Source organism: Melospiza melodia, chromosome 22, assembly GCF_035770615.1.
Source record: "Melospiza melodia melodia isolate bMelMel2 chromosome 22, bMelMel2.pri, whole genome shotgun sequence".
In the NCBI taxonomy this organism is placed as follows: Eukaryota; Metazoa; Chordata; class Aves; order Passeriformes; family Passerellidae; genus Melospiza; species Melospiza melodia.
The window spans coordinates 2,092,616-2,113,361 of record NC_086215.1 but is presented as its reverse complement, the minus strand read 5'-3'; the positions used below and the strand labels follow the sequence as shown (position 1 = coordinate 2,113,361).

Here is a 20,746-nt window from a genome sequence, read left to right as displayed (position 1 = left end):
GATGGTCACACTGTCAGTCTACAGCCTCCTCCTGAGGAGAAGAGAAGGGACAGACATTGATCGCTTCTATGTAGTGACCAGGGACAGGATCTGAGGGAATGGCCTTAAGTTGTGTCAGGGGAGGTTCAGTTTGGATATTGGAAAAAGGTTCTTTCCCAGACGGTGTTTGTGCACCAGAACAGGCTCCCCAGGGAACAGAGCTCAAGGAGTGTCTGGACAACACTCCCAGGCACATGGTGTGACCTTGGGGATGGTGCTGGGCAGGGCCAGGAGTTGGACTCGATGATCCCTGAGAGTCCCTTCCAACTCAGACTCTTCTGTGATTCCATGGGGGAAGCGCTGCACTGGACGCAGCTCCCGCGGGCCCGGGAGTGCCGCGAGCCCACAGGCGCCTCCCGCCCCCTCAGAGCGAGAAGGCGCCGCCACTCCGGGACCGCGTGACCCGCGAGCGGCGGGGCGGGGCTCCGGGGGCGGGACGGCACCTCTGGCTCCGCCCCGGCCCGGTGCTGCCGCGTCCCGCGCCGCTCGTCGTGGGCTCCCCCCGCCATGGACCCTCCCGAGGAGGTGCGGACGCAGCTGGAGCGGTGCGGACAGGCCCATCTGCTGCGGTTCTGGGCCGAGCTGGACGCGGCGCAGCGCGGAGCGCTGCTGGCGGCGCTGCCGCCGGGGCTGGGCGAGCACTGCCGGCAAGCGGCGGCGGCCGGGGCCCGCCAGCGCGGCCCGCACGAGCGCCTGGACGGCCGGATGGAGCCGCTCCCCCCCGAGCTGCTGGGCAGCGCCCGCCGCAGCGGCCCCGCCGCGCTGCAGCGCTGGGAGGCGGAAGGTGAGAGGGGCGCGAGGCCGCCTGTCCCTCCCGTTCTGGGGCTGCCGGGGTCCGGCGCGGAGGCTCGGGACCAGCCGCGTCCCGCCGAGCCCCAGCGGTGCGGGACAGGGGCGGCCCCCGGCGGGGCCCCGGGGCAGCAGCCGCCCCTTGCGGCGGCACCGCGGGGCGCTGGGCAGTCCATCCCCGGCACCGCGGGTGGGAGCCGCAGGCACGGCGGGTCGGGCAAGGAGGAAGAGAGCAGGTTCACGGCTACACCCCGGCCCTTAGCCCCGGCAGCCGGTGTCCTCGGCCCGGGGAACTTTGGTTGAGACACCGAGTTTTCTCTCTGCGTTATGAAATGCAGCGGCCGAGGCCCCGCGGCCGTGCCGGGCCGGATCAGAAGATCGCTACAACTCTGTGACAAGCAGTGATAGCTAGCTGGGGCTGAGTCTTTCCTCCCACAGAACAAGCAACGGAATAAAAGGAAAGAGCCTCAAGTTGTGTCAGAGGAGATTCAGGTTGAATATTGAGGAAAATTTCTTCACTGAAAGGGTGATCGGGCATTGGCATAGGCTGCCCAGGGCAGTTGCGGAGTCACCATCCCTGGAACTGTTCAAAAAGCAAGTGGACATGACACAATACTCTTTAGAGGACATGGGGTTGTTTTACAGTATCTGTCATGAAAAAATGTAATACTAGAAGATTTAAAGGGGCTCCAAGAGAGCTTGAGAGGAACTTTGGACAAGGACTTGGAGTGACAGAGCAAGGGGTAATGGCTTCACACTTGACAGAGGGTTAGATTAGATATTAGGAAGAAATTGTTTCCTGTGAGTGGTGAGGCCTTGTCACAGGTTGCCCAGAGAAGCTGTGGCTGCCTCTGGATCCCTGAAAGTGTTCAGGCCAGGTTGGATGGGGCTTGGAGCAACTTGGGGTAGTGGAAGTTGTTTCTGCCTGTGGCAGGGGGTGGAATGAGATGATCTTTAAGGTCCCCTGCAACCCAAACCATTCTATGACTGAGTCCCTGGGGAGGGTGGGAGCCTGGGAGGTTTCATTGCTGCTTAGCTGGGTAGCTGCCTGGAGGATGAGCTCCCAGCCCACCAAAAGGTGCAAAGGCCGGTCTCAGGTGCTGATCCCCATCCTTGCTGTGTCATGTGCAGCAGGAGGCTGATGGGATCTGGGAGAAGCCCAGGAAAGTCCATAATCCATGATTTTTGGAGCCTGGTAGATGCAGGTATGTGAAAGCTAGGGGTAATGGGGGAGATGGTGGCTGGATGTGCCCTTCCCACAGCATGTAAGTCTTACATGGCTGTCCTGTGCTTTTTTCTAAGTGCACACTCTTACTTATTTATAAGGGCTCATATGTGTCTTGGATCTTTCTTTATAAAACATAACAGCACCATTAAAAAACAATTTTAATAATAAAAAGAAAGCCAGGAAGACCCACCTGGGTTGTAGAGATACTTGCCTGATTTTTGACAAGTGGTTGCACAGCCTTGGCCCAGCGTTGCCAGTAAAGAGGTGAGGATGTGTGGGCAGGGGAGTCAAATTTTCCAAGCAGAAACAGAAATAGAAGCATCAGGGTCACAGGGCAGAGAAGCTTTTCTGCTGTGTCAGACTCCACTCATGGGGCTGAGTGGTGATGGAGGGAACATAAGCTGGTACAGTGAATCATAGAATCCCAGAATGGTTTAGGTTGGAAGGCACCTTAAGGACCATCTCATTCCACCCCTTGCCATGGACAGGGTCCCCTTCCACTGTTCCAAGTTGCTCCACGCCCTGTCCAGCCTGGCCTTGGAAACTTCCTGAGATCCTGGGTCAGCCACAGCTTCTCTGGATAACCCGTGCCAGGGCCTGCCCACGCCCACAGGGAACAATTTCTTCCCCATATTGCATCTATCCCTGCCCTCTGGCAGTGGGAGCCATTCCCTGTGTCCTGTCCCTCCATCCCTTGTCCCCAGTTCCTCTCCTGCTCTCCTGGAGCTCCTTTAGGCCCTGGAAGGGGATCTGAGGTCTCCCAGAATCTTTCTTGTCTCCAGGTAAATGCCCCCAGCTCCATGGCCTCCTCTGGACTCGCACCAGCAACTCTATGTCTTTCTCATGCTGACAGCCTCAGAGCTGAAGGCTGCACTGCAGGTGTGGTCTCACCTGAGCAGGGCAGAAAATTCCCCTTTCTCACTTGCTGCCCCTTGTGGTATCAGCCCAGGGCACAGGGACTTTCTGGATGTTAGTGCACTTGGTCAGGGCATGTTGAGCTTCTCATCCACCCACACCCCCAAGTCCATCTTGGCACGGCTATTTGAGCGTGTCACAGTGAGGAGGAGGGGACCCTTTGAGCCCTAGAGGCAGATGGGGCTGGGTCAGGGCTCCATAGTTAAACTAACAGCTTTATCAAACTTGTCACTTGTCCCCCAGCCAGCTAGGCAAGTGAGGAGCTGGTGTGTCTGCCTTGTATCATTGACTGCAGCATGGAAAGGAAAGGAAGGCCAGGCTACCTGTGTGGACTGGCCTTGCTGGTTGCCAGTACTGTCTGCAGCAGCCCAGGTCAAATATGTTTGAGATCCTGCTGCTGTGCCCAAATCATCTGGCCCTAAAGTCTGATGGCTCCAGGCCACCTCAGCCCTGCAGGCAGCCTGAATTTTTACCAGAAGGCCTACACACAGATGTTCTGTTTCATTTAGTTTGTTTTCATGATCTGGTTTAAGGCTGAAGAGGGATTTTATTTCCTGGAACTGGGCAATCAGGACAAAAGACTTTGTTCCACTGAACCCGGGCATTGCTGTGTGTCCCTGCAGATGTGGCAGCATTCCTGCATGGCATTTCCCAGTGGAACCAGCACCATGGGCTCAGGCTTTGCAGGATCTTGGATCTCTGAGGGGATGCAGCTCTGAAAGGCCTTTGTTTGTGGTATGTTGAGCAGGCTGGGAGCAGATGAGCCATCCCAACCTGCTGTCCAGTGTCCCTGAGACTGCATGGCTGGTACAGCCTGTGGCTGTGGGGTCATCCCCACACTGAGCTGAGATGCTCTGTGCTCTGTCTGTGGGTGTCTGAGCTCCCTACAGCTGCCACCTGCATTGCATCTCCAAAGACTGAACAGCTGAAATGATATCTCCTCCTTCCCCCTCCCCCTTTTTCTATGATAAAAAATCATGGATAAGAACCAGACAACTGAAAACTTGCTTTGGGAACACCTGAGATATTTTTAATAGTTAAAAAACTAATACTGTTGCTTTTTGTCTCAGACAAAAAAACTGCCTGGTCAGATTTGCGTTCAGATCTTAAACACTGACATTTAACAATCACATTTTCTGGGCAGCCCTAGGAATTATGGTATAAATCAAACATAAACACAACACTTTTTCATTCAGTCAGTGTTTTATTAATGAAATCTAAGTCATGGCCATGGGCTGAGGTGTACCCCATCTCATCAGAGAGTTTGATGAGCCATTCTGGTTATCTGACTGCTTTGCAGAATTGAAAAGTTGGGAGTCTTTTTCTCTTACTGCTGTTGTAATGGGACTGATGTGCCTGTTCAGTAAGAAAATTCAGTCTGTTCTTGCAAGACCAATCTGTTCCTCCTACGAAATCTATTTTTGTTTTTTTACTTTTTCTGCAGAGTAGGACTAACTGCAGCATTGGTGGGTATCTCAGCATTTTCTCTTTAGCTGAGCTGTGTGTGTTTCATATGCTGCAGAAAATAAGGTGGATTTTTTTAAAGGGGATAGATCTTTCCATTACAGCCAGATGAGTAAGTTCTTAGGAACTTTAGTTGTGAATGTTGGTAATTTTACAGTTGGGAAGTCAGAGCAGAGCTACTTACCCAAATTTTCAGTGTTATTTGTTTTTGTGGCGACCTAAGATCAGAACTTGGAAAAACTGTCTGAGTTGAAGGGTTGTATCATAAATACTGAGAATGCCATAAATTATGGGATGCACTCTTCTGTCTGGGTTATTCTTGTGCACCCTGGTGAACCCTCCTGGAATATGGCCCTGTCAGTCTGTGGGACTGTAAAAAAAGTGACATCATTGATGTTATCAGTGATACTACTTTGGGCTTGAGTTTATCCCCCTGAGGTTGAGGTTTCAGTCCCTGCAGTGAGAGGCCCCTCCAGGAGATGGGTTTGAGATGGCAACTCCTCCTCGAGCAGATCCCATCCCCTTGTCAAACTTCAGAGAACTTGCTGTCTCCTGTGGGGTATCTTCATTTCATTGGGGTGACGCCAGCTGTGGCACCTGTGAGCTGTGGCTGAGAATTGTAGCTCCTTGATACTGTGGAGCAGAGTGGAGACCTCCTTGGCTTTCCCAATACAGTGTTGACTTCAGAGCGTCATTCATGTAAATGGTGCTCTTGGTCACAATCTGTTGCTCTGCAGAAATGTCTAATTTGGGATCTGTGGGATGTGGTCTGTTGCATCAGAATGTGAGTGTGTGTGTTGGTGTGAGGCTGGCAGTGCAGGGTGAAGATGCAGCAGGGCAAGTGCCTGACTTGTTCCACTGGTGGATGAATTTCAATTGCATTCCAAAGCAGCATCCCTCATGCTGCAGCAACTGAGAGCAGCAAATGCTGAGCTCAGACCCCCAGCAGCTTTGGTTTAAATTGCTGTGAAATACTTTAGCTCAAGTTTCAGTTCTAGATTATTTTAAAGAAAAGGAATTCTTAAAAAAATGTTTTAATTGCCCATTTCACAGAATCATGGAATGGTTTGGGTTGGAAGGGATGTTAAGGATAAGATGATCTTGTTCTAGCTCTCCAGCCATGGGTGTGGATGCCACCCACTCTATGAGATTGCTCAGGGCCTTGTCCAACCAGGCATTGAGTATTTCCAGGGATAAGACAGAACAGTTTGGAAGTGTCCCACAGGGCAACTTTTTTAGGATTTTTTTCCCCTCCATAAATTATTTTCTGTGCAGGATCCCAGTAGGGAAACAGCCACCACCCAAGCCAGGCCATAAGCTGATTTGGAGTCATGCTTTGGTGCCTCTCCATTCAGCTCTTTCCCTTCTCCTGCAGTGATGGCCTGCACTGGCAAACAGCTGAGTGTTCAGGAAAACTATGTGATGGCACTGGGGCAAGTACTTGTAAGTAATAGCTGAGACCCTCTGCTCTGTACTTTGAGTGTCATGGGCAGCTCAGTGGAAGCACAAAGGAGTCATTTATTGCTTGTGGTTTCTTGTGAAATGCTGGATTTCTTATTTGCATCACCCTGCAGCTCACCCAGATCCTCCCATGTCTTTTACATTACCAGTTGAAACCTATTCAAGCTTCCTCTGCTGTCCAAGGACCTCCTGAAACTGAGAAATCCCAAGATTTCCACACCCAGGTTTCTTCTTAGGGAGCTCTCCTAATCCCACTTGGAGGATTGAAGATCTCCAGAGGTGGCTTCCAGCTCTCACTCCTGTGGCCCCAGAGGTTACTCTACAGCAGAACCTTGGCTGTGGAAGTGGCCCCCTGTGTGCCAGGACACCATCAGTCTTTTTGGAAGGGGTGTGTTTAGGGAGAAAGTCTTGTGTTACTGCTGTGGTAAGACTGAAACTTGTAAGCATGGGAAGGGGAATGATGTTACTGTAATGTCATGGACAACTTAAGTCTTTGCTGAGAAAATTGCTGGAAGCTGCAGTTTTGAACAGAATTAAAATTGAGCCAGGTTATTAAAACAGCATGTGGTCTTCAAGAAGCACCATTTTTGCTCTGTTGTGCATTTAAACAGCCAATTATTTAAAGATTAGCATAAACACAATCCTGTTCTTTTCTAATTTAATTTTTTTGGTCCCCATATATTTCAGTCCAAATCAGGAATATTTTAGCCTCAGCTGTGGTTAATGTGAGGTGTTTCCTGAAGGCTGGGGTGCCCCACAGGCTGTCCTTGGCTGCAGGAGCAGTGGCAGTTCAGTGCTGTGTGATAGCGGAAGGCCCTGATAGCTACCTGCAGCAGAACTGTGGCTTCTGACATGGCAAGCCTAATGTTCCTTGCATTCCCAGAGAAACTCAAAAGTGTTCCCTAATGAAAAATCTTTCTCACAGTTGTCAGTCGTTATTGTGATGTTGACTTTGGAGAAGGCAGGGACCAGAGTTGGAGAGTGATCTGAGTGTTTATTATGTGCTCTGGTTCTTTCCCAGGTTTTGGACTTCCCTGATTTGTCAGGAGCACTGACACTGGTTTCAATTAGATTGTGGATTTTGTAGCTCGTGCAGGCTTGGCTGTATTACCAGCCCTGACTGCAGCTGTGTTCAGCTTCTATTGAAGCTGGAGCACAGGTACAGATAATTGATTAAGGCAGATTCCAGAAATCCTCCTGCTTTAAGATGATGAGACTCTGCTTCTTTGGGATATAGGAATGATAAGGGACCTCTGGAGGTCTGTAGTCCAACCCCCGTTTGAAACAAAACTGTAAACAGCCTCAGGGCAGGTCAGCTACAGCTTTACTGAAGTAAGCCTTGAAAACCTTAGGGGACATTCCTTCCTCTCTGAATGTCTTCTAGTGCTGCACTACCTCCCTAGTAAAGATTTTGTATCCTAATTTGAATCTCCAAAGCTGCAGCTCATGGCTATTGTCTGTTTTTGCACCAGTTGCTGCTTTAGGTAAAGAAACTGCTGCATCCAGGAGTTGAAAGGAATTTTCTCCTGTGCGTGCAGTGGCATATTTCTCTCTGAGCTGCCAACGCTGAACTGGCAGCTTCTGGCTGTTGCCTGAGCTCTGCAGAAACGCTCAGGAGAAGAATGTAGGATGTTGATTGCTTTGGAGGTTCTTATATTCCCTTGGGCTTCTTTTTCTACAGGTTTACATCAGATTTCACAGAACAAGGTAGCAGTGCTACTTCTGGCTGGAGGACAAGGAACCCGCCTGGGAGTCAGCTATCCCAAGGGCATGTACAATGTGGGGTTGCCCAGTGGCAAGAACTTGTATCAGATCCAAGCAGAAAGAATCCGTAAAGTGGAGCAGCTTGCTGGCAAGAGACACCACTGCAAGTGTGTCATTCCCTGGTAGGTGACCTAAAGCCAGATCTGCTGTGCAGGGCTCTTTGCATTCCAGTCTTGCCCGTGTTGTCTTCAAGAGGCCCTGAGCTGGGTGCTTGTCCTGGTTTAGGGCAAATTTGTTAAAGAATCTGCAAAGAAGGGCCCCTCCAGAAAGCAAAACCCACACGGCCCCTCCCTCCAACTGGTTCGGGAAAAAATTCCTTGGAGAGAGGTGGAAAGAACCTGTTTATTTCAGGCACAGCACCCCCCAGCACACAAAATGAACAATACCCGATGACACCGCTCTGAGAAAGGTGACAAAATCAGAAAGTCTCTTTCGGGGGTGGTTGCTCTGTTCTCAGTCCCTCCGGCGCTGGGGCAGCTGCTGCAGCCAAACCTTCGGTGTTCCCGGGTCCCAGTCCGGAGCAGGTTCGAGATGGTCACAGAAACAGGAGAGGAGAAACAGTCCAGGAAGGAATGTGGACTGTTTAGCTAGAACTAGCTAATAAGCAGAGGCCAAAGCAGAGCAGAAGCGAGAGCAGAAAAGAGAGCAAGCAAAGCAGCAAGCTGAAAGAAAGAAGTGAAAAACAGCCCTATGTACTGCTCGTCTCTGTGTCCCTGATAAGAGAAACCCAAACAAAACTTCCACTCTTCAGAGCCGGTCTTAAAGGCACAGAACAGATGAATGGGGATACAAGCATCATAATGTCAGCCCAGGACAGTGCTGTACAGAGACAGGTTGAGAGGAGCCTTTTGTTGGCAGGATTTGTGATGGCAGAGGCTGCAGGAGGGTGCAGAAGGATGGGAGGTGGCAGGTCCATGTCTGCAGACCTGAGGGATTGAGTACTGCCTTTGTATCACTGACCACAACACTAACTGCTGTACCTTGCTGGCTTTGCAAGCAGCTACTGGCAGCACTGTAAACAGTACTTTTCAGTGCTTTCTCAGGTTCTTGCATGGAGGACAACCTAGAGCTTGCCTTCCAAGCCCTTCTTCCTACCCTTGTCCATAATTATGCAAAAACCTCTTGCTTTGTGTTCAGGCCACCTCCTGCTGTCGCTGTTTACAGTTGCCCATTCTGCTGGCTGCTCCTGGCATTCAAAAGAAATGAGCTCTGGGCAGAGTAAAAATGTGAATTCCCTATAGGGTGTGGTGAGTGAGAGGAAGCAGAGGCACTGCAGATGTGTCTGGAAATTTCTGCTAAATGCTCTCTGTTAGACCATGAGGACTATGTAGAAATACCCTTTTGGAATCAGTGTCTGGTCTGAGGCGGGGTTTTGGCAGTGAAAGAGTAGGTGTCTGAGGGCTTCAGGGTGCCACATTGTTTTACAAATTGGAGGCCAAATTTGATTCATACATTGTTTCCTCGTGGAAGGTGAGTCCATATTGTGCTTCTTCCTGAAGCCTTGTATACAGGACCTGAATTGCAAATGCATCATTCCTGGTGCTGCTGGAAGCCAGGATGGATTATTTGCAAGATGCCACATCTGTTTCCAGTTCCCCTCCTGGGGGTGAGGAGGCAGTTGGAGCATTTTGCTGCTCCAGTATACCTGGGCCCAGGCTATGGTGTGCTACAGAGATGTAAATTGGGGATGGGGAATTGAGGTCCAGGCTCTTCTATGTTGTTTTCTCCTGCTCACAGAGGACCCTGTATTCCTATGCCGATAGTTGTTGAAGAGTTTGACAGGTAGATGATGAAGGTGGTTTTTAGACAGTAGTGGAGGAAGAGACAGAAGCAATGTGGAGCTGAAAGGAAAGGAGGAAATAGAAATACTTACAACAAAAACAAACCATGCAGCCAACATATGGAAATACTGCTGTTTGCCTTGGCACTGAAGAGGTGCTGGCAGAATGAATTGGCCAGGGTTTCTATAGACATTTAACATCAGTTTGAATCTAGAGTGAATGAGGGTGTTTTCTGCCCTTTGTCTTGTTTTCCAGCTCATCCAGGTATCCAGATGTTGTTCACATTTAGGGCAAGGCTCTTCTGTCCTGGCTGGAGCTAGGCCAGGGTAGGATCATGCCCTGATAAGAGCATAGGACCCCATGCAGCAGGATGAGTTCTGGAGGAGAGCTCTCGTGTGCAGTTGCTCACCACAGGATGCTGCCGTGTCTCTCATTTTACACTCCTGGGATTCCTCTCTTTTTTCTTGAGTTTGTAGTTTTGCCTTTTGCTTGTATTGTTCTTTCTCATTGCCAAGTCCCCATTCCTGCCTAGGTACATCATGACAAGTGAGTTCACACTGGGGCCAACAGAAGAGTTTTTTGTACAACACAACTACTTCAACTTGGACAGATGCAATGTTGTCATGTTTGAACAGAGGATGCTGCCTGCTGTCACCTTTGATGGGAAGGCTATCTTGGAGGAGAAGGGGAAAATTGCCATGGCTCCAGGTACCTGCTGTTTGCTCTTCCATACTGCGGTACTGTCGTATGTGTTGGTAGTTGCTATGGGCCCTCAGCCTGCCCGGGCACACAGAGAAGCTTCCAGTTAATGTGGAAAGGTTCTCTAATGTTTCAGGCTGGTAATCAGGACCATACATCTGTTTAGTTCTGGCTGGACATTTGACCACAGCACATGGTTTTTTATCCAAGTCTGGGAGTGTTGGCAGGATTAAAAGTGCTGTGGCTGCGGGGTAGGAGAAAGGTGCATTAGCAGAGCTCTCTATGAAGTCTCTGGAGCGCTGCGTCCTGTGGTGAAGGTCAGGAGCTCAAGGCTGATAGCTGGAAATGGGCAAAAAAGCAGCAAGAAGATGAACTCTTTTCAAAATGACAGCAATGTCTCACCGTGTAATGTTCTTTTAACCTAGACATGGTAAGAGACTTGGTGAGGGCAGCCCACCTGGGACTGTAAATGGGTGATCTGTGATAAACATGCACATGTCTTTTGTACAGCTGCAGTTCAAGCCTTTGAAAAGGCATTGAGAAGTTGGGGGGAGGAAGATAAACAGAGAATAAGATTTATTTTAGTCTTTCTCCAAGAAAGGGAATAAATATGCTTTTGCCCCGTACTGGAGGAGAAGTGTAAAAGAATTTTCCCACCCTCTGCATAGATTTGCCCTTTAGTAGTCTCCCTCTGAGGATCTTAGTAACCTTCATAAAGTTTCATAATGCTGCTCAGTGAGGCTGGTCCCTGTGGTCCCACTCTTCAAGTGAGAGAACTGGGGTGAAAAGAAGAACATGCTCCCCTGAACTGTGTGGCAGAACTGGAAATAAAACCTGTTACCATTGACTCTTGGCTAGAAAGCATTCCATACTCTTCCATTCAATAAAGTTTGTGTTGTACTTTCTGCTTTTGCTCTGTTAGCTGGAAAAAACCCACCCCAAAGTTACAAATGAGCCAAGACTTTCTCTTTTCTCTTGCATTATAGATGGCAATGGTGGCTTATATCGTGCTTTGATGGATAATAAGATCTTGGATGATATGAAGCAGCGTGGAATCCAGTATGTCCATGTATATTGTGTGGACAACATCCTCGTGAAAATGGCAGATCCAGTCTTCATAGGTTTCTGTATTTCCAAAGGGGCAGACTGCGGTGCAAAGGTGAAGCAGTGCTAGCACTCGGCTGGTTTACCACAGGGAGTTTGGGTCTGATGACACTTGGAAGCTGCTGGTTGCAGGGAGCTTACCCTTTGCCCATCAGCAGCTCACTCTGAGCAGGTTTAGAGTTCCTTGCTGCCTGCACTGCATTTCACATTCCTACCCGTGGGTGTCCTCTGTTCTTCCCAGAGTACTGTGGAAAATAAACCTCAGGTAGAGCAGGAAGTATATCTGCACAGGAAACTGCACACTGGAATTGCTTTGCACCTATGCCCAGTCCTTGCTACAAAGGCACTTGGGCTGTCTAGAAGCCATATTGGACTGGGTTGTGTTTTATAAATGCACCTTTAAGTCTAATGGAGGCATTTCTTGCGCTCTGCTGTGGAAGATGGGGAAAGCCTTAACAGCCTGGATTTTGTTAACCTAAAGCAACACGTGTCTGAAGAGAAATTTATGTTACCCGAGTCATTAGCTCTGTTCAGGCAAATGGGAAGTTGAAGGCTTATAGCTGCAAACAGCTTGCTTTTAATGCCAGATCCTGGTCCTGGATAAGAAAAGTGCCCCCCACTATGCAGATTGCTTTTATCTGTCTTCTGAGAAACTGTCGAATTGAGTGGTTGAGTACTGGTGTTTATGTTGAATTGTTGGGCAAAATGTGCCTCCAGACTACTCTGTGCCCCTTACACAGCCCTGAGGTGCTGGAGCATCAGCAGGCAACGGTCCCATGGGATTGTTTGTACTTGGGAGTTGGAATAGTCCTGGGATTTTCTCCCTGTTTGTTATAAATCTGTGTCCTGTGGCTGCAGGTGGTGGAGAAGGCCTACCCCACAGAGCCTGTTGGGGTGGTGTGCTGTGTGGATGGCGTGTACCAAGTGGTGGAGTACAGCGAGATCAGCCCGGAGACTGCACAGCAGCAGCGCCCTGAGGGGGGACTGGTGTTCAGTGCTGGCAACATCTGTAACCACTTCTTCACTGTTGAGTTCCTGGAAACAGTGGCCCAGTAAGTCCCAGCAGACCTTCTAGGTAGCTGTGCTGCCCAGAAATATCTCCAAGACTGGGTGTTCCTGTTTTGCACTCTGGAATTTTAGTTACGGTTATTACCTGTGTTGCCTTTCACCTCCTATCTCTTCCAAACAGTTCCAAACACCGGAATCCCCTTTCTGACAGCCCCAGCATACTCTCCAGGCCCTACCCAAGGAAGAGGTTCCCAGGTTCACTGTAACTAAATCAATTGAGATATACCAGTGCACAATCTTCCTGGGCCTTCAAGGGTGAGCAGCTGTGCAGGCTGCAGTGTGGTCAGTGGTGCAGCCTCATACCATGGATTTCTACAGGGAATGTCAGCCATGCCAGTGCTTGGGACAACAGAGTTTGTGGGAGAGGGTGAGGTTGCGGGTGGACTCTGTACCTTGGTGTGGGGAATGGGGATGTGATGCTGGACATTCAGTGAGCAGCTGTACAACCTTCCTGAAGAGCTTGAACCACCTTTGCTTGAGGGATCTGCCCTGCTCCATTTTCAGCCCAATCAGGTAACAATTTGGGTTGCCTCTTTTTTTTTTTTGTAACCTCTGCCTGCAATTTCAGCTTGATGCATACTTCTCCCTCTCCTCTGACTGTCATGTCCCAGTGGTACAGAGAGAGCCCATGGCCAGGCTGCTCTGCTTAGGGAAGTGTTTCCTGGATGTGACTTTCATCACTTGGGAGGGAGCAACACCCACAAACAGTTGAGAGTTGACCCAGAGCAGTAATGAGCCATTTGCTTCCCTCAAGTGTATTGCTTTTTTTCCTAAGTGGGCTTGAACTAAATAAAATGGTTGGTTTCTTCTCCTTTTGCAGGAAATGGGAGTCACAGCTGAAGCATCATGTAGCTATAAAGAAGGTGCCCTACATTGACAAGGAGGGAAATCTGGTAAAACCACTAAAACCGAACGGGATAAAGCTGGAGAAGTTTGTGTTTGATGTGTTCCAGTTCTCTAAGTTAGTGACAGACATAATTTTACTTTTCTCCTCCCCTTCTCAGTGTTTGTTTGAATGACTGTAGGTTGAAACAGGGAGCACGTGGTTTGTGGGTGTCTTGTTAGGAAGGTTGTTGGATCTACACCCAGCTTCAATCCAACAGTAACACTGCGGGCTCTAAGGGGAGCTCACAAGGCACTCAATGCTTGCACCAACCCTGCTCCCAGACTGGTCATCCTCCTGAGGATGTGTTGGCTGCCCTGGCGTCTGCCAGCCTGGGAAAAACAAAAGGAAATTGAGTGCAAAGCCAATGGAGCACATATTGAGTATTCAGACTTGCAAAAATTGGGTCTTTCAGCATTGTGGCTTCCTGGACAACTGCAGCTCTGGTTACATTTTTGGATGCTGTTAAGCCAGGGCTCAGCTTGTACCCTTTGTGCTTGGAAAACTGTTTACTTAAGCACCGTGGGGCCAAGTGGAACTGTCAGTGTTCGCTTTCCAAATTCTGCAACATAGCTGGGAGTGCTGTGACATACCTAGTAAGGGATACTTGTGTCTAGGGAATATAGGATTTTAGCAATTAAGCATAAGTGTTGTTATAAAATCTATTTTTCCAAGGTCTCAAATTCAGCAGTGAAGATTCTGTTTTAGGCTTTAATAAATGCCAAAGAGGGACCTCAGGCAAACTGAATTATCTTTGATTGGGGATACTATTTCTCTTTTTATATTATTTCCTTTAGAATAGAGAGCTCAAGGTTTCCTAACATGTGTTAAATAAAGTAGTATCAAACTAAAGACAAAACCACAACCCATGGTGATGGGAACGCTGCTGAGTTCTGAGCCGTGACAGAACTCATTTGCAAGCAGTGGTTCCTTGTGGTTTTTTAACAGCTCAAAAACCACCTTTGCAGCTGTGCTTCACACGTGAAGTGCAGAAATGCACATATGTTGTGGTGGTGCTTTTTAATTTGCACTCCCATTTCTGGTAAACAGCTGTACTTCACAATCACCTGTGAGGCCTCCCTTGTTGCTTGTTTGTCCCTAGGAGCTGGTGTCCTTAGTTGGTCCTTACCTACAGACTCCCAAGCAGGGGGTATTTCTTGGGGCATGGTGGAGTGCTCTGCAGTGAGTGCACTGCTCACGCTCTGCCCAAGCTCTGGACGGTGCTGTGCTCTCTGTCCTGCTGTGTTCTGAGCTGTCTTGTCCAAGAACCCCCCACTGCCTAAAAAAGTTTCTGTGGCATCTCTGCTGAACTGTTTCTTTTTCTCTCCCCTGAGCACAGCTCTGGTAGGTTGGGAGGCTGCTGTTAAGTTCCCAAAGAGAACTTCTTGTTCCCAAAGAGAACTTCTTGTTCCCAAAGAGAACTTCTTGTTCCCAAAGAGAACTTCTTGTTTTTTTCCATTCTACAGCCCTGGTACTCCTTGGGTCTTCAGAATGGTAGTGGGCTTTCCTTGGCTTGACTGCCTCAGGCTGTGTACAGTGCTTCTCCCAAAAATATATATGAGCCTTTCCCCATGAATGTTATTGTTGCATTAGAGGGTCTGATGACTAGCTCTGGTTTTCACGATCATTGTTTTCTTCCCTTTGCTGGTAGGAATTTTGTGGCATTTGAAGTTCTGAGAGAAGAGGAATTCTCACCACTAAAAAATGCAGACACAGCTGACAAAGATACTCCTACCACCGCTCGGCAAGCCCTCCTGGCCCAGCATTACCGCTGGGCTCTCAAGGCTGGAGCCAGATTTGTGGATGAAAATGGTTGCAGGATACCGGAAAAACTCAGGTATAAATCTGTGACCTTCTCTGCCTCTTCTCTCATGGAAGAGCTCAGCCGTGCCAGCTGGCCAATGGCACATGCTGGGCTCTCCAAAATCGAGCATTAGTGTAATCACAGGGTCATTTAGTGTGATTTTTGTTCAGCAGGTCCTCTCTGGATATGCAGGTTGATATCTACACTTCCTGCTCCTCTTATGAGCACCACACCTGTGGGTGCTCCAGGTAGTTAGCACTTGGGGCTCTGGGCATTCTCTCTGGCAGATCCCTGTTCTTGGGGTTATGAGTTGGCCCTTCCTATAGCACCTTGTTAGACAATGGCAGTCTTTTCCATCACTCTGGAATTAGCAATGCAAGGAATTTTAATTTGTAGGCCCTGACAGCTTTTTTGACTGTGTCCCCGACAGGATTCTCAGGTGGTCTTAAGGATTGGTTGTCAGAGTGATTACCAGTTCAGATACCTTCCTGCATCAGGTGTAATGGAAAGCTGCTTTTACTCTGTGGAGCCATTACTTCATCAACTCATAGTTCAATAGACCCACAAGTTGTTGATTTTACTTGAAAAGTATCTCTGTAAAAGGGGCGTTTTGGTTTTGCTGAGTAACATTTGGGACCTGTTAATTCATTTTTTATTTTCACACTTTGATTTCACAGAATGTCTGGTGCATGTGACTTTAACAAATGTCTTACCCTTCTGAATATCCTATTCTGGATAAACTTTGAAGAAGAAGCACTGTTTTTTAACCATGGCAGGAAGTTAATCCTGTGTTCTCTTCTTTAGTCTCTCAGGAACTGAAGATCCTCCGGCTGTGTGTGAGATTTCTCCATTAGTGTCTTACTTTGGAGAGGTGAGAATAGCTTTCTATGGAGGCATTTTTAAGAGTGTGCAGGTATGCATCTGACTTCCTTCCAAACAGGTGGTTTCTTTAGCCTGGGCTTGACGAGAAATGGTAAGATCAAGGAAACAGGGACTTGGGCTCTGTGTTATCATTATGTAGTTCCATTATGATTTACTCTTCAGCAGTTTGTTCACTCTCAGTTTTAGCTCTCTGTAAAATGAGATTTGCAACAAGGCTGCAGTTTCATTAAGGTTTGCGAGCACTTTGAGATCTTAATAAGAAGTGCAGAATATTCAAATTTGGAAAACCATGGGTTCTATGCTTATTTGTGCTCATATCCCACAGTAAGTGAATCCTGACTGAGAAATATGATATGTATGTTGGCTTTAGGGAAGCCATTTCTCAAGTTTGTCCCTCTGAAAATAATTGATCCTGAGAAACTTCCCTCCATTTAATAACGAGAATAGGAGCTTCCCTATTGGATGGACAGGGTGAGAAATAGTAGATTGCAGGAGAATGTGTGGGCACTGTTTGCTTGGTTTCCACATGTGTTAACTTGCAAGCCAGCTACCTGCAGTAGGTGTATTCCTCAACACGTGCAGGTGACAAACTCATTGCAATCAACAGGCTGTCAGAACAAAACGAAAACACGGAAATTAGACTTTTCTTTGCCAGGATTATTCTAATGTCAGTTAAGGACACACCTTCACACATTGTTCTCCCAAGAAGTTTGTTTCTGACATCAGCTTTTATGGTTCCTCAGCACCTCTGCTTCTTGAGCCCCAGAAACACTTTCTGTCACTCGGGAAACTGTAACTCTTGCCTTGTCCCTGACCTTTGTCTGCCACTTGAGGAGTTAAAATAGTGCATTTACAGCCTAACAATACTGTTCTCACACCTTCTCAGGGTCTGGAGGTGTACATGAAGAACAAAGAATTCCCTTCTCCCTTTGTACTCGACGAAAAAAAAATGGAAATGCTGGAAAATTCTTGAAGTGGGAAGTCTTTCCTTCTCAAATCAGATCCATGTTTGTCAGATCCATTTTAAGAACCGACAGTACTAAAATGCACTATGAAGTGCATTATAAAAAATTGATTTTGTGAATTAACACTTTCTGGGTGCTAAACAGATCCTACATTTCTTATTTACTGTTGCAAATGAATACAGAAAAGAGCCAGTCAAGGCCTGGTAAATCAGCTTTGCCTTCAAGAAGATTCAGTTTCTTTAGTGCCTTGTTAGTTGTCTTGGTTGTGTTGGTGTAGTTGTTTTTTTTTTTTTTTTTTTTTTTTTTTTTTTGGTTTTGTTTCTAAATCATGTGCACAGTTGGAGTCAGACTAAGGTCCCATCCTGAAAAATAAGGAAGGACTTTGGATACTGAGGTTTTATCTCCAGTGGTCAGTTTTTTCCTAATCATGTGCTGATTAGAAGATCCAGTTCAGCAACTGCATCCTCTAAGCAGATCATATAGAGTCTGCTGTATGGAGGGATGTTGCTGTGCCTAAGCATTGCTTGAGGCTTGGATTCCAAAGTAGAACAGACTAGTTTTGTATCTGGGCTCACTGGTGCCGTCCTTAGACTGATTGCTCCTTACAGTTGTAGTGACTTTTTTAATTAAAAAAAAAAAGAATATTTTCATGACCCTCTGCCCTTCCTGACTATAACAGTTTTCCTTTCCATTTCCTGTTTAATATATACCATATCCCTCAGACAAGGTTCTCTTGGGGTACCTGAAAGTAGTAAAAGAAACAAATCCCAGTGGTAGAATTTAATGCCTAACCAAAAAAAAAAAGACTCTCAGCATCAACAGGGTACACAGTAAAACACCAGCCTCTGCTTCTACAGTTTTTCTCCAGGTGATTTTCCAGCACTCTTTCACTTAGGAATTAATTCCATAGATGCCTTTCTTTTAGATATGTTACTAACCACAATGTGAAGTGTCAGCTAATGAAGGACACTAATTGTCAGAACACATGTAGCATGTGAACTCAGTCCTGGTCAAGGAGTCTCAGGGTAGCTCTGACCCTTGACCCACCCGTGATTCTTCATGTTCAGTTTTTGGACGCTGCCCCAGAAAGCTCACGCCCATCTGATGCAGAACCTGCGCCGAGCATACCTGACTCAGTCTGTTTCAGCCTTGGTAGGATGTGTCAGCTGCACGCTCTGGTGGCTGGCCTTGGCATCAGAAGTGTTCCATACTCTCCCCCTAAACATGGTGTTAGGGAAGGTAGCGAGAAAGACATTTCATCTGAAATGTTATTACATGCATCAGCTTCTACTGAGGAATTGCTTATGCTATTTCATTAAGCATAATTAAGTTCCATGGCTTTCTGCAATTGCTGATGTGAAGCTCTATTCAGAATAATAGAGAAGGGAATGGGGAAGTATGAAAATGACTTTGAGAGTAAATACAGTTTGCAAGTATGCTCAAGTTTTCCAAAGAAAGCATCTAAATGTCATTATCAGAGTTTTTGGTTGTAAACTGTTTCTGCATGACCTTGAGTAATGATCCTTTCATACATGCAGACCAGCTAATGACTGGTTCTGATTACCTCAGTTGGCATGTGCAGCCAGTAATTCACATTTTTAGTATAAATGAAGCATTTGTCCTGGTCACCCAATTCTGTAGTCTTTTTGCAGTGTTTCTGTGACACATTCCATTCCTGTCAGTCAAGTTTTATATCTGAGAACAAATTGTGTTGTATATTTGTATTGCTCAGAATATATATTGTTGTATATTTGTATATCTTTTATACTGTGCTGTGCTATAAAAAAATATTTCTTTTGCTTTTTCTAAAGTTCTTTCTCTTTTGAAGCTTCAGTTTCCATGCACACAGAACAGAGCTGCTTACTTATGGTTTTCAAGAAGTTAAATTAGAATGCTAAATGTCTTGTCTCTTGGGTTTTTTATTTTCTATGACTCTTCACATTTTAAACTGGAACATAGAAACAATTTCCAGAGAACTTTAACAAAAAAAATCTGTCCTTATGTAACAGTCTTTGTACACATTATAAAATGAAAGAAAGTACCTGAAACAAAGGGAACACCTGTACTACTTCAGAAACTTCTGGACATCTAAGCATTTTTAACAATAAAGATGTTACTGTGATTTATATGTGTTTATATGTGTTTCTTGTATGTGAGAAAAGACATGCTTCTTGTCTCTGTCCTGTAAATGTTGTCACTACAGCTGCAGGATGGTGTCACTGCTGGTGCATCTGGAGACTGCAGTGCCCACTCTTCGGATTACAGGGGCATATGGAACTGAGCAGAGGGTGATTCCTGAAGGGAGTTGACATTGTGGGATCTATTTTTTCATCAGAAAATAGAATATTGTGTTCTTGTCTCCAATGCTGTATATTTTTTCCAAGCCTTTCATCTTAATTTATTGAGGGAGGGGAGTTTAATTGCAGGTGGTGGTTGTCTTATTTCAAGTAGATTTGAGTAATATGGTTCTGAGTCAGTCTCACAGCTGGTGTGTAGGTAATGAGCACTCGCTGCAATGCAACTTTAACTTTGCTTTCCAATGAGAGGCACTTCTTAAACAGGGCTCTATTTATAGCACAATCAGTAGGAAAAGACAGAAATACCTCACAAATGGTAGACTGCTGTCATTTGGGGCTTTAGGGCTGAACCCAGCAAATGTCAGAAGCAAATGTTCCTTTCTTACCTCTTTCCCCCTGTTTCTCTCTTGACACCCATGTGCAAGCTGCTGGGGATTTAAATATGTTTTTAAATATGTTTACACAAATCAGTAGTTTCCTGTGATAGGAAAATTAATACTAAAAATGAATGCATGCTTTAGGCATCTTAAATTGTTCTTCTGCTTGTTTATGTGCTCTTTGTATCTACCAGGATTTTTGATTGATTAGTTCTCTTAATCCTTAAATGATCAGAAAACACCGAATTTTCTTGAAATCTACTGTGAGGTAGATTCCAAATATAAAGGCTCAAATGATGGACACTAACCTGCCACTTAGGCACGGCTGGAGGTGAATTCACTGCCAGCACTTAGAGCAGCAGTCTTAAAGCAGCTGCTTCAATGCTGTCGTCTTCCTCTTGGATTATGAACCTGCGCTTGAAGTTATTATTTGCTATGCTATGGCTCTGAAGGTGTACATCACTAAACGATGCTCTTCCCTACTCCAGCTGAGTATGTCCCTCCTTCTCCGCAGGGAAATTTTTAATTGCAGAGGGAGTGGCACAGGGCTGGGGGGCTGTGGAGGAGCAGCTGAAGGAAGGAATTGTGTGGGATGAGTACTTCCTACTGCATACCAAAATTCAGTGCCAGGTCTTATGGAAGGGTCTATTTACACAACTAGTTAAGTTGCTTTTCACCCACTCACATCCTCTCACAGATTCCAGTTGTCTGCTCTCAGGCCTGTGTTCCTGCACTGCCTGCTGGAAAACTGTTGTGTCTCGGTGTTTCCGCGGCAGGTGACAATGCCCTCAGACAGCATTTCCTGTCCTCTCGGAGGCAGCAGCACTTCGGGGCTTTCCCGCACGGGTCCGGGCACAGTGCTCTGTGCCGGGGCTGCGCCTCACCACAGCGGCCCACTCTCCGTTCCATGGGGACTTGCAAGCCATTTACTGAGTTTATTTTCCTTATTATCTACCACATGCATGTCTTCATTTACAGTTCTTCCATGCCAATGATTCTGTGACGGGTCTCTATGTTGTAGTCTCACGACACCGAAGAACAGCGAGGATTCCCAGCCTCTCCTTCGCCTCACTGCCCACCCCAGCACCTGCTGTCCTCGCAGGGCAGGGCGGGGGTTCGGCGAGATGCGCCGGGACAGCGAGAGGCAAGGGCAAAAATCAAAGCAGCCTCGAGCACCCCTGCCCAGGCTTGAAGCCCGAACCCGTGGAGTAGTGGGGGGCTCGGGC

General features: G+C 47.2%; 1 protein-coding gene across 1 annotated transcript; it reads left to right on the top strand.

Moving 5' to 3' along the window:
* Positions 1–546: 546 nt before the first annotated feature.
* UAP1L1 (UDP-N-acetylglucosamine pyrophosphorylase 1 like 1) lies at positions 547–18,972 on the top strand. Its single transcript, XM_063174790.1, has 9 exons — positions 547–823; positions 7,578–7,782; positions 9,974–10,149; positions 11,127–11,299; positions 12,103–12,296; positions 13,133–13,273; positions 14,847–15,032; positions 15,804–15,870; positions 16,768–18,972. The coding sequence occupies exons 1-9, from the start codon at positions 547–549 to the stop codon at positions 16,852–16,854; spliced, it is 1,506 nt and encodes a 501-aa protein (XP_063030860.1). The 3' UTR covers positions 16,855–18,972.
* The last annotated feature ends 1,774 nt before the right edge of the window (positions 18,973–20,746 follow it).